Source organism: Suricata suricatta, chromosome 3, assembly GCF_006229205.1.
Source record: "Suricata suricatta isolate VVHF042 chromosome 3, meerkat_22Aug2017_6uvM2_HiC, whole genome shotgun sequence".
Lineage (NCBI taxonomy): Eukaryota > Metazoa > Chordata > Mammalia > Carnivora > Herpestidae > Suricata > Suricata suricatta.
This window is the reverse complement of record NC_043702.1, coordinates 128,907,753-128,922,023: the sequence shown is the minus strand read 5'-3', so window position 1 is coordinate 128,922,023 and position 14,271 is coordinate 128,907,753. Positions and strand designations below refer to the sequence as shown.

General features: G+C 38.8%; 1 protein-coding gene and 1 non-coding gene across 2 annotated transcripts in view; one reads left to right on the top strand and one right to left on the bottom strand.

The window, feature by feature from the left end:
• Positions 1-14,271, bottom strand: part of AXDND1 (axonemal dynein light chain domain containing 1) — an 80,023-nt gene that overhangs the window by 59,398 nt on the left and 6,354 nt on the right. Inside the window, exons 5-9 of the mRNA XM_029933358.1 lie at positions 8,349-8,469; positions 7,701-7,786; positions 5,404-5,460; positions 4,554-4,656; positions 2,331-2,452 (exon numbers count right to left, since the gene is read on the bottom strand). Of these exons, the coding sequence (XP_029789218.1) occupies positions 2,331-2,452; positions 4,554-4,656; positions 5,404-5,460; positions 7,701-7,786; positions 8,349-8,469 (489 nt within the window). The remainder of the gene's footprint in view (positions 1-2,330; positions 2,453-4,553; positions 4,657-5,403; positions 5,461-7,700; positions 7,787-8,348; positions 8,470-14,271) is intronic.
• On the top strand, positions 11,404-11,507 carry LOC115288821. Its single transcript, XR_003907210.1, has one exon. It is a non-coding gene; the product is annotated as a U6 spliceosomal RNA (small nuclear RNA).

Here is a 14,271-nt window from a genome sequence, read left to right as displayed (position 1 = left end):
GGACTTCTACTGGATCCTCACAACAACCTTATGAAGCAGGAAAACTCTTTTAAGATACCAGGCTCAGGACAACCCTGGCCTCCCCAGGGAAGGTGAGCCCCACTTCAAAAGACCTCCTATCAAGACAAGATGTTGGCTGCTGGATTATTCTGAACCCACTGAGTGTCTCACCATTCCACAGGCACATCATGAATATTTGCAACAAGTAGCCTAATAAACCCTACTTTGTATTCTTTTTTTAAAAAAATTTTCCAGGGCGCCTGGGCGGCTCAGTCATTAAGCCTCTGACGTCAGCTCAGGTCACGATCTCATGGTCCATGAGTTCGAGCTTCACAGCAGGCTCTGTGCCCACAGCTCAGAGCCTGGAGCCTGCTTCAGATTCTGGGTCTCCCTTTCTCTCTGCCCCTCCCACTTGCACTCTGTTTCCATCTCTCTCTCTCTTTCTCAAAAAAAAAAAAAAAACATTAAAAAAAAATTTTTTAAAGAATATTCTTGGGGCTCCTGGGTGGCTTAGTCGGTTAAGCGTCAGACTGGGGCTCAGGTCATGATCTCACGGTCTGTGAGTTCAAGCTCCATATCAGGTGCTGTGCTGACAGCTCAGAGCCTGAAGTCTGCTTTGGATTCTGACTCCCTCTCTCTGTGCCCCTCCCCCACTAGCACTCTGCCCTTTCTCTCTCTCAAATATAGACATTTAAAAATCAAAAAAAAATATTCCACACTCATGTACACTTTCTATTTATGTATGTGTATATTTGCTTATTTATTTATTTAAAGCCCCAACATGGGGCTTGAATTCACAAACCTGAGATCAAGAATCACATCGCCTTACCAACTAAGCCAGCCAGGTGCCCCATCACCTACTTTTTATTCTTAACTCCCAACTTTATTATAAATCCTTGGCTTTGAAGTCCTACTCTGATCCTAAATCTGGAACTCTGGAGTTAGTATTTTTGTCTCCCGGGTGACTCAACTTTGCTTAAACGATTTTGGTTTTGACTTGCCTGCTGGTCTCTTTCTGTCAGACTTTCCAGGATAGAGCCGTGCTCGATTTTGGCCCCTAACAGCTGACTCCTGAAATCAGCTGGAAGAGTCCCCACTCATCCCTACTCCTCATACGGAGAAAGTCTGGAAAGTCCGGATCCGTGCTTAGTCATCTAACTCCTTTGTGTTGCTTCCTCATCCATCCCTCCAGGCTTCGTTCTTAGAGTGACACTCAAACTTCAGCTGTCCCGGTCCTCATTCTAATTTGCATTCCCCAGCTCTTGAGGTGCTCAAGAACTTACTCCTTAGTATCTAATCTTTTTTTTTAATGTTCTATTTATTTTTGAGAGAGAGAGAGAGCATGAGCAGGGGAGGGTGAGAGAGGGAGACACAAAATCTGCAGACAGGCTCCAGGCTCTGAGCTAGCCGTCAGCACAGAGCCAGATGTGGGGCTTGAACCCACGAACCATAAGATCATGACCTGAGCTGAAGTCAGATACTTAACCGACTGAGCCACCCAGGCACCCCATCCTTAGTATATAATCTTGGCCAGCCTGTTATTAATGGCTTTGCTCCTCATTTCTCAGCACCATCAGATGGGACTCAGGTTCCATAAATCAGACAGCAGGCAAATAGGATAAATTTATGTTATTAATTCTCATTCAGGGGAAACATATTCAGAGAGACCTAATACTTTGCTTGTGGTTCCATGGCAAATAAGCTGTAGATACATAATCTGAACCCAGTGTTCTAATTCCACTATTCCTTCCAGCATTTTGTAAAGTACCACAGTCCTAAGAAGCATTATGACAATAGTACTTATCATGATCATCTATAATAATTTTATGTACTGAGCATCTATTTCTGTGCTCTCATTTAACCTCATGACAATCCAATGACGCATCTTAAGGCTTGACACAGACACTCAACAGACATCACTGACCGATGAGTGAACAGACAGGCAAATGAAAGTGTTCACAGTAGTGATTTCCTGCATTTACAGGTGAGAAAACTAAGGCTCACATTTTTACCAAGGTGACACATCTAGATGATGGTTTGAAACCAGATCAGTCTGTCTCCAAAATCTGTACTGTTTTTTAGTATTTCACATAGCACTTCACTCCCAATAATAAGAGAATGTGGTATCAAACATCCCAACAGAAATCACCTTAAGGAAGTTCTCAACTACCATATTTTTAGTATAGAAAAAATAAGAGAAATGCAATTCAGTTCCTTGTTACCAATAGGATAGAGATGGGAATTTTTGTGATTTTCTCAAAAACAGATCTAAACATAATTGTAATAGAAAACTCAAAAGGAAACCAGGATGTTCCAGTAAGGGCTCCAACCTGATTTTGGACAGTAGTTCTCCTCTATCTGCACAGTCCACACTGACTTGTCGAATAAGTTCATGAAATACTGTATTGTAAATAGTCTGTTCCTTCTTCAGTATATGCAGGAGTTTGTGCATCTGGCAGAAGACAAGGAATATCATCAGTGTTTTTTATAGTCTTGTCAGTAAAAAACCATTTTAGGACATAAACACCTTGATAATTTATTTCACTTACAGTTTTCTTTATAAACATATACACACAAATGATGTATTACTTTTAAAAATCTATGTTTAATCATGTACCTCTTTCTACAGTGCCCTGAGAAGGTCACTGTATTGCTCCTGTATCATCCCTGACAAAACTATGTAACCTTAATCTAATCTTAAGTACATATCAGACAAACCAAATCTGAAGAACATTCTACAGGTTAACTGGTGTCTGCTCTTCCAAATATCATGGTCAAGAAAAACAAAGGGCTGTTTCAGATTATAAGTTGTCTAAAAGAACCCAACAACTAAAAGCACTATGTGAGGGGCCACCTGGGTGGCTCTGTCAGTTAAGCATCCAACATCAGTTCAGGTATGAGCTCATGGTCCGTGAATTCGAGCCCTGCATTGGGCTCTGTGCTGACAGCTGAGGGCCTGGAGCCTGCATCAGATTCTGTGTCTTCCTATCTCTCTGCCTCTCCCCCGGTAATGCTCTGTCTCTCTCTCTCTCTCTCTCTCTCTCTCTCTCTCTCTCTCTCAAAAATGAATAAACATTAAAACAAAATGCTTTTATATAAATAAATAAAAGCACTATGTGATCCTGAAATCCTGAAAAAGAAGGGTAAGTAGCTATAAAAATTATTATATGGAGAATTGATAAAATCTGAAATTTGAATATGGACAGATAGTACTATCACATCAATGTTAAATCTCTTGACTTTGATAACTGTATTATGGGTATATAAGAGAATGTCCTAATCCATAGGAAATATAACCTGAAATGTGATAAAAAGGCATGATGTTACCAGCGTATGTAAAATGGTTCAGGAAAAAACTATACATATAGAAATATGCATGAAGAGAGGAAGAGAGAATGAAAAAGCAAGTAGGGCACAACGTAAACTCTGATTGGGTAAAGCTTACACAGAAATGCCTTATACTGAACTTGTCTATAAGTTTCAAATTCTATAAAAATAAAAATTTATAAAAGAGGAAGAGCCTGCATAAAGAAAAATATCTATATCCATGTAAGATTGAACAAGCTCTTTTCATTAACAAAATAAAATTTTTAAGTGGTAAGAAACATGGTTTAATCAATGTTTTCATGGTACATAAAAGAATAAGGGTCTTATACTCAGTGATGCCTTACAGTGTAGGAAACACAGTAATAATAATACTAACAATTATACAGTGTTTACTACATGCCAAGCACTATTCTAAGCCTCTTACCTTCAGATGCCATTTAATCTCAACAATACTATGAAGTAGATATTATTATTACCTCTTACTTATTTTATTTTTTAATTTAAATTTTAGTTGACATACAGTACAATACTGGTTTCAGGAGTACAAGTCAGTGATTCATGACTTATATCCAACACCCAGTGCTCATCCCAACAAGTGCCTCCTTAGTACCTATCACCCCTCTAGCCCATCCCCCACCACCTCCCTCTGTCAACCCTTAGTTTGTTCTTTATTAGTAAGATTCTCTTGTGGTTTGTTTCCCTCTGTTTTCTTTTTACCCCCTCTTCCTATGTGTTCATCATCTGTTTTGTTTCTTAAATTCCACATATTAGTGAAATCATATGGCATTTGTCTTTCTCTGACGTATTTCACTTAGCACAATACATTCTAGCTCCATCCGCGTCACTTCAAGTGGCAAGATTTCATTCTTTTTGATGGCTGAGTAATATTCTGTTGTGTATATATACCACATCTTTATCCATCCATCAGCTGATGGACATTTGGGCTCTCTCCATAGTTTGGCTATTGTTGATAATGCTGCTATAAACATCAGGGTACATGTACTTCTTTGGATCTGTATTTTTATTTCCTTTCAGTAAATACCTAATAGTGCAACTGCTGAATCATATTACCCCTAATTTAAAGATGAGGGTATTGAGACACAAATAACAAGTGATTTGCCTAAGGTCACTAGCTAATAAATGGCAGGGCCAGGATTCCAGTCCAGACTTCCTGGCTCCAGAATGCATGCTCTCAACCACTAGGTTACATTGATCTTTGCAATTACCTTGGTTGGCCCTGTATACTCCTGATCCTCCACACCAGCCCTCTCTAGCATGGCGTCCATCACATCATTCAGCTGGACCACTTCTACTCTTTTATTAGGTTTCCTAAGAGATTAAAGTGGCAGGCTTATGTAATTAGTGCTATAACAGGTCATTGTCAAATGACAGAAAAATAATATCTAGAAATGTATATAATATCGAATATTGATATTTTAAAGCATTCGCCCTATATATCCTGATCTAGTGGATTATACCAGTAATAACATAAAAATAAAAAGAAGAAAAAGGAAAAAAGAAAACGTAAACAGTATGATCCTCTTTTTCACAAAATAATGCTTACCTCCAAAAATTCTATATACTTATTGTGTAGGATTATAGGAACATAGAAGAAATGTGGATAGGTAAATACCAAGCTCTTAATATTGGTTACTTCACAATGTAAGAGAAGAAAAGGGACAAAGGAGAGACAAGAAGAAGAAAAAAGAACTCTATAGCAAATTTCTGCTGTGGAACATTGTTCCAAGACTCAATGGCGCTGCACTGAAAAAAAAATTAACATAGATCTCATGTTAAGTGTTCCTTACACAATAAAATAAAATTATAGAAAAAAGAAATTTAATACTGTGAAAAAGCATTTTATAGTACTTAACTATTATTATAGATATATAAAAATTGAACATGCAATTGGACAAATGAAAACACTGATTAGATAGAATTGTGGATAATTATTATCTTTGGTTTCTGCTACAATTTTAATATTTTCTGTATAATAAATCACTATGAAAAAAAAAACTGTGTATATATTCCTTCTGAGAAATACTTTCAAGAATAAACCAGGTAAGAAATACTTACATGGATGGGAAGAGCAATAGCCTGTTTTCATGATCTGTGAGGAGAGTAGTATATTTACTGCAATAAACAAAACAGGCAAATATTGTCGTGAGAAAGTTAACTGGCATGTCTATCACATATCACAACATGAGGAACCTGAGACCTCATGAAATGGAGAAGCTTGGAGGCAACCCAAAAGGTCCGTCATTTTACACACAAGATCATGCTTACCAATCTACAGACACAGATGTAATATTTATCATATTTAGAATATTTTTACTGGAGCAGTTTTAATCACATTCTTCATATGTTAAAATATGAAAACTTCCTTGCTTCTTTTTTTTAAATGCCTTTTCAAAGGTGGAAGGATGTTCTAAGAACACTGAGGTCCACAAAGTTAAATGATGAAACAGGTTATAAAATTACTAAGCAATGATGAAACTAGAACCCAGTCTTCCTCACTGCCAGCCTTACCTATCCTCTGAAAGTGCTTGTTTACACGTAAATGAGTATCACATTGAGAACCACATAGTAATTCTTCTAATTCATTATTATTTATGTTTCTTTTTCTTCCCTAGTTAGCAAGCACTTCCTTTGGTTCTGTCCCCTAACGGAACTGAGATGGTTAATAAGGTCCATTTTCAGAATTTAAATCAGTGAAAAATCTCCAGGGAATATAAAGATTCAAAACAAAGTTTCAAAAATGAGTGAGAGAAACCAGAAGCAATGATACCCCAGGAGCAATGGGCACACCCACCACGCAGATCTTGATTTCTAAGTACCATTCTCCACCGAAAGGAACAGTACTTCCAGGAGAAGCGACATAGCTCATTCCACAGCCTGAATTGGGAAATACGGGACGAACCTGGAAATCTTATTGAGTCAAAAAATAAGGAAACACTCAAAGAATGGTGGGGACATGTCGAAGGAGAATACAAGCCAGATCAGGAAGCTAACATTGGCCAAATCTAAGAAGTTTTGAACACAAAAATAATCACAGTAAGAAATTAGAACCCACTGAAAAAATGAATAGAAATCCATGAGTCCATCTGGTAAAATGCTAACTAATAAACATGTGAGAAATGATGACACTAAAAAAGTCATCAAAAAGATCTACAGCTGGTGGGTTGTTAGGAAATATACACTGAAATATTTGGTGATAATGGGTCATGACATTGTGAACTTACTTTTGAATAGTTTTAATGTGTGTGTGTTTATGTATACGTGTTTTTATCTTTTTTATTTTTATAATTTTTTTTAACATTTATTTATTTTTGAGAGACAGAAGCAGATCACGATCAGGGAAGGGGCAGAGAGAGAGGGAGACACAGAATCCGAAGCAGGCTCCAGGCTCTGAGCTGTCAGCACAGAGCCTGATGCGGGGCTCGAACCCAGGAACTGTGAGATCATGACCTGAGCCAAAGCCAGACGCTCAACCAACTGAGTCACCCAGGCTCCTCTGTATATGTGGTTTTAAAACAAATAAGGCAAAATGTAAATACTCAGTGAGTTAAAATAGAGGTACATGAGAGTTCCTTGCCCTGTTTTTATAAATCATATAAAAATAAAAAACTCCCTCCAAAATGAATTCCATTTAGTTCTCTGGCAAAATATTGTTCTGAAAGCCATTACCATAAGGATATGCCACATAACACATGAACTGGAAAAGGCAAGACAGCCTCTGGAGATTTTATTATAAAATCTTAGTCCAAAGTTCTGGCTGTTTAAACTACGAAACATTCACACATGGTTTCAGAAAATATAGGCAAGATCCCAGTTTTCACCCCACAAGCAGGATGACAAGGAAAACGAGATGACGAGTGCGCAGGCTGGAGCGAGGCCCTGAGTGTGTTCGCTCTGCGACGGCAGCTCCCAGGGCTGCTTGCCTTTGTCTCCACGGCCATGGCTCAAAGCCACTGCCAAAGAGGCACAGGCGAGCAATCAGAGCAAAGATCCTTTTTGTTTAAAGCATCAATTTGTTTAACTCAAAATTAAACAGTAGGAAGAGACACAGAACAATATGATCGCTAAAATCCCAAACGGTTTTCAAACAGACTTTTTCATTAGTTTTTGACTTCTTTCTTAAATTTAGGATAGAAGGCCAAAGGCTTCCCTATTTCAATGTGGATATTACCTAGTAAGGTGGGTGAACTGTTCTCAGTTCCTCTGTGTCTGGGAAAGAGGAAACAATTCCATCTGTCAGATATCCAGAGAGAGAGAGAGAGAGAGAGAGAGAGAGAGAGAGAGAGAGAGAGAGAGAGTGTGTGTGTGTGTGTGTGTGTGTGTGTGTGCGCGCGTGCACGCATCACAGTACTCACTCATCATAACACTCCAAACCTGAAACTCCTAAATTTGACACAATATGAAATTCTTCAGGAATCAAAGTATCTGTTAGTTTCTTTGGCTTAAAAGAAAGACAGACAAGAATGAAAACATTAGTAAATGAAAAAAAATGAATTGCATAAATCAACACTACTCTTATTAAGTTAAGAGATTTTGATTACAGAGAGAACAGTATTAGTAACTAACACGGGTCATGGCAAGAAGTAAAAAACTTTTAGCAAAGCACACATTAAAAACATAACCATGAATTAAAGAGCCTTGGTTTTAGTATTATTTACATATATCCCATACATTCAGTAACCCACTGACTCTTTAAAATTCACCTTAGCAATATGCCAAAAATAAGAATTCTACAAGTTTAGAGAGTAAATTTTTTAAAAATCTAGTTTCCTATACTGTACTTTCTAGATTAAAGTGGAGAACTATAGTTTGGAAAATGGCTTAAAGTTAAGGTATTCTAAATCTTTTCACACTAAATACCTTTCCTAGAAATAATTAGAAAGTGCTACAAAAACTAATAAGCAATACAGGTTATAGTTACAGTACAACAACACTTTATATTTTAGGGAAATGATTTTTTTAAGTAGAGAAAGAGAAAATTATTTGTCAGATACTTTATTTACCTTATGAGGCACAATGACACCATCTCTTGACTGTAATGAACAGTCCAAATGTGGGGGACAAACCGAGTATTTCTTGGTTTTTCCTTTAATATATTTAACATCATACAGAAAAGAAATATCCCTAAAAAATAAGAAAAATATATTAACAAAATAAATTTCTGTCTGGCTACTGGATAATGTGAGGCCCATCGAGTGCATGAAAAGGGGCACAGAATCGGCCTCCTTACGTCACACTTCACTAAGACGGCTGAGGCATTAGACACGAACCACGCCTACCTCCACCCATTCCTCCTCTTCTCCACCTCACATTTCTCACTCACTTCACAAATTCTTACCCCTCCTTCAACTTCAGTCGAGGATGCATTCTCTTCCCCAGGGGTATTTTGTCCACTGGTGTCCTTGATTTCATCTTTACCCTCATCCTTCAGGATCTCATTCCATCAGTCTACTTTCTGTGGGTCTCCCCCTCTGAGAATACTCCCTTTGGTCTATAACTCAAGTCTCTTCCCCTTCTAAAAAACCTTCCCTTGACCATGCATTGCTGTCATGTTATCACGATCTATCTATTGATCTCTCACTTTCTTGTTAAACATGTTTCCTTGAAATATCCTTGCAATCTTGATGTCCATCTCCATTTCTCTTTGAAACCATGCTAGAAAGCTGACGACTTTCTACTGCTAAGTCATCAGCTCTTCCCTTCCACTATTTCCCTGTAATATTTCCAAGGGTTGATCATCTCTCTTTTCAAAAATACTCTCCTTTCCTCTATCCTCTGTGCTACTGGATTCTTCTTGTTCTTGGACTTCTCCTTCTGGACTTCTCTATGACCTCCTGCCTACTAAATGGAAATATTCTGCAACATTCTGGCCTCATCCCTCTGTCTTTCCCTATACTTTCTCTCTTGGCAATGCCATCAAATCTCACCTTATCACATTTGTTACCTCTACATAACAATAATTCTCCCTCCATTCTAACTTTTTACCCTCCTATCTTCACTAATTCTGTCAGGAAGTACCACCATTCCATTCATCAAAATCTCAGCATATATAGTTGATTCCCTCCTATCCATTGTCCTAATTTTCACATATCACGAATACTTATTGATTTTATAGTCACCCTCATCATCATTCTAGCATTGATTCTATTGTCTCTAGCCAGTGCCAATCACTAGTCCAAGCTGTCCTTACTTTTTAATGTGGATTCTCAAGTCTCTCTAGTATATTCTACACACTTCTTCCAGATTCATCTTCCTACTGCACAGTTATGATCATGTCACTTACTGCACATGATTTTCACATGTTTCTGTCCCTCCCTCCAATTGTAAATGGTACAGCCATTATGAAAAATAGCATGAAACTTCCTTAAAAAAAAAATAGAACTACCATAGGATCCAGCAACCCCACTTCTGGTTTTATATCCAAAGGAATAATCTGGTTCTTGATGAGATATCTACACTTCCATGTTCATGCACAATAGCTTAGACATAGAAACTACTTTAATGTCCACTAACGAATGAATGGATAGAAAATGTGTATATGTATGTGTATACCTACATATACATTGGAATGTTATTCAGCCTTTAGAAGGGAAATCCTGCCATTTGTGACAGCACGGGTGAAGCTGGAGAACATTATGCCAAGTGAAACAAGCCAGACAAAGACAAATACTGCAAGCGAGGGCACAGAGGGAAGGAGGAAACGAGATGTTGGCCAAAAAGTACAAAGTTTCAGTTATGCAAGATGAACGAGTTCCAGAGACCTAATGTACAGCACGGTGATGACAGTTAGCAACACTGTACTGTATATTTGTAATTTGCTACATTTAATCTTAACACACACACACAAGTGCTAACTATACAGAGGTGACAGATAAGTTATTTAGCTTGATTGCGGTGATCTTTTCACAATGCATACATTTATTAAAACCTCTAACTGTGCACCTTAAATATACACAATTTTTGTGCCAAAGTTATTTCAATAAAGTTGGTGTTTGTAGAAAAATGCTCTTAGGATGATGGGACATTAGTCATGATCACACCAGTAACTGCTAGAGGTTGGTCAATACTACTTTATTAGCTAAAAACAATGAATGGTTCATATATAAACATATATACACATACACATCTTCCTAAAATTTTTAATGTTTATTTAGTTTTGAGAGAGAGAGAGGGAGACTCAGAAAGCAAAGCAGTCTCCAGGCTCTGAACTGCCAAAACAAAGCCCAACACGGGGCTCAAACTCAAGAACCATGAGATGACAACCTGAGCCGAAGTCGGATGCTTAACTGACTGAGCCACCCGGGCGCCCCACAGACACATCTTTCTAAGGGAAGTGTTGGTTTGGTAAGTGTCATTCAAGTTTTCTGAGTAATTTTAGGAATCTTTATATTTCTATTATTAAATTATTGTTATCTTTGTTTTTAGAGGGAACATTTGGTTTATTTGCTGGAATCTAATTTCTCATCAAAAAATAATTAGAGATATAGGTTTTATTTCTCCTAATACTCTTGTGGAAAATCACCTGCTTCTACTCTTCTGGAAAATCTAATTTTGTTTACAAAAGAAGACCCAAAAAACAAAAACAAAAACCACTCTGATTCTGAGCCACAATATAAAAACTGGATCACCCAGATTATCAAACTGAGTTCATCCTTCAAATTTTTCTTCAAATCATCACTGGGTAAGTTATGCTCATAAATAAGCATGTCTTTTATCTGACATTGTCAGGGAATGAGGTATTTCAGAGACAGTGATTTCCAAATCCCTGAGGTATGCTTTTTGAAAAACATTAAATCTTTCTAAAATGTCTTTAAAACTTTGTGGCTTTCTTGAACAGAATATGTGTAACACAACATAATCTTTTCTTGACAAGTCAGGTAATGACCGCTGAAGCTAGAAGTATCTTGAGGACAGTCTGGTTATGTTTCCAACGCCTAGGTCAGTAGTGGAATATGGCAGGCCCTGGGGTGTGGAGGGGAGGATACCCTCTTCGGATGGGAGGGGTTGGAAAGCATTTTCCCAGACACCCTTGCAGCCAGGGTTCTGAGTGGGAACTAAGTCCCACAGGCAGCACATACTCTAATATGGGGACAACACAGAAGAGATTGGCCTGGCCCCGACGCAAGGAAGAAATGCAAATTTGTGAAGCGTTCCAGATTTTAAATAAATAAATAAATAAATAAGTTCCACAAGAAGATGCACTTTTGCAGATTTTAGAAGTAGAAGTGAGACGGAAGCCATTTTCCTGTCAGGCTTTTTAGCAGCTTCTGCCAGCAACACCATGGAAAAGTGGTTTTCCTGAAGCAACATTCCAGAATCCACCCTCTAGCTATCTGGATCCAGAGGGACAGTGCAGTAACAACAGTGACAGTAGCAGTGACAGCTTTATGGTTTCAGCTTCCTGATCCTTGGATCTCAGTTAAGGAGACTTTTTTTTTAAATTGCAGTATCATTCACATGCCATAAAATTCACCTTTTTAAAGGGCACAATTTACATACTTTTAGTATATTCACAAGTTTTTACGATATTCACAATTTACAAATTTTAATATACTCATTAAGTTGTATAACCACTGCCAGTGTCTCGTTCCAGACTATCTTTATGACCCCTCTCTCAGAAAGTCCCTACCCATTAGCAGCACTCCCCCCTCTCCTCCCCAGCCGCACCCAGCAGCCAGGTATCTAATCTCCTCTCTACGGATTTGCCTCTCCAGGACATTTCACATAAACAGAAACACACAGGTGCCCTTTTATGACTGGCTTCCTTCATGTAGCATGTTTTTAAGACTCGTCAATGTTACAGCTTGTATCAGTAGTTCATTCCTTTTATGGCTGAATAATATTCCATGGCAGATGACATTTTCTTTATTTTTCTCATCAATAGATGGACAGTTGGTTTGTTTCCACATTTTGGCTGCACGAATAATGCTACCATGAACGTTCGTGCAAGTTTTTTTGCAGACAAACATGGTCAGTTCTCTTGGGTGTACAGCTAGGAGCGGAATTGCTGGGCCATATGATTTGCTTATGCTCACATTTTTGAGGAACCGCCCAAGTGTTTTCCAAAGAGGCTACTCCATTTTACTCTCCCACCAGCAATGGCTAACACTTCCGGTGTCTCTACATCATCATAAATGCTCGTTATCATCTACTTTTTGACTATGGTCATCCTAGCAGGGGTGAAGTAATATTTCTTCGTGGTTTGATTTGCATTTCCTTATCGCTAATGATGTTGAGCATCTTTTCATGTGCATGTTGGCTATCTTTATCTTCTTTAGACAATATCTATTCAAGGGGGCATACACTTTTATTTTTTTATTTGAGAGAGAGAGAGAGAGAGCATGCACGAGCAGGTGAGAGGGGCAGAGAGAGGGAAAGCGAGAATCCCAAACAGTCTCCACACTCAGCAGAGCCCGATGTAGGACTTGATAGATGACTCTGGGATCATGACCTGAACTGAAATCAAGAATCAGACGCTTAACTGACAGGTGCCCCAAAGGGGCATGCTCTCGAACTCTTCTCAAAGCCCTGGAGGTAAGTAGCCTGCACAGGGGGTGAATTCCATCCTGTTCTGCGACTTCCCAAAAGTAGGGCTTCGGACCTGCCCCTTTAGCCCTTCCAACGATTTTGTAAATACTTGATTTGCTGCTTAAAATAGATTTTCTTTTCTGCACTGAACTCTGATAAAGGTGTTGAAAAAATATTCCTCCAAGGCTATTTGCTGGGCTGTTTTGTATTTTACTGCATTGCTCTAAATATTTAAGGTCGCTAGACAAGCTTCCTCGTGTCATAAATACCATTAGTTATGCATACACGTGTTAGTTTCCTACTGGACCCAGAATGAGTCGCCACAAACTTAGCAGCTTAAACAACAAGGTTAATTACCTTACAGTCTCTGGGTCGGAAGTGCAACACAGGTCGCATGGGGTAAAATCATGGTGTCTGCAGGGCTGCACTCCTTCTGGACGCTCCAGGGGAGGATCCATTTCCACGTCCGCTGGAGTTGTGAAGGGAACTCAATTCCTTGCAGTTCTAGGACTGAGACCTCTGTTTCCTGGACAGCTGTCAGCTGGGGGCCATACCCAGCTTCTAGAGGCCGACAGCAGTTCTTAGCCTGTGGCCTCCCTTCCTCCATCTTCACAGTCAGCAGCAGTAGGCTGAGTCCCTTCCCTCTCGCACTTTGAATCTGTCCTCCTTCTTCTGCCTCATCTCTCCGACCTATTCAACTTCCTTCTTTTTCCACTCTACAGCCTGAGGCAGTTAGGTTGGGCCCATCCCAAGAATCCAGGTAATCTCCCCATCGCAAAGTCCTTAACCTTAATCACATCTGCAAAGTCCCTTCTGCTATGTAAGGTAGGTGGTCCGGAGCTACAGTGAGAACATCTGGGGGGAGGCCATTATTCTCTTTACCACAACAAAGGTCTTCACGGTTTAAAACTTTCAAGTCAGAAGTCATTTGACATGAAAACTTTAATGTCGGGTTACTGCTGCATTCAGATAGAGCTTATTATTTTTTTCAAAGTACTTCAAACATCTCATAACTAATTATTACTACTAATAATTATAACCATGATCTGAAGGTATAAAATAAAGTATAGATATTTTGACACAAAGCCCCAGGACACAAAAGTTAATAGCCCAAGTTCCTGCCATTCTTCCTAGCACTGAGACATAGCTGGGCAGTGACAGCTTATATTTAAACAGCACTGTATACGGACAGCGGGCTGATTCAGTTGGTGGAGCATGTGACTCTTGATCTCAGGGCCATGAGATCAAGCCCCATGTTGGGTGCTGATCTTGATAGATAGAGCATTGTTCATTATCTCCTTTATAATATGTGCTTTTACAATGTCCCTGGGAGGTACACAAAATAGACTAGTCCATTATTCTCTTTTTACAAATGAGCAAATGGAACTCAGACTAAAT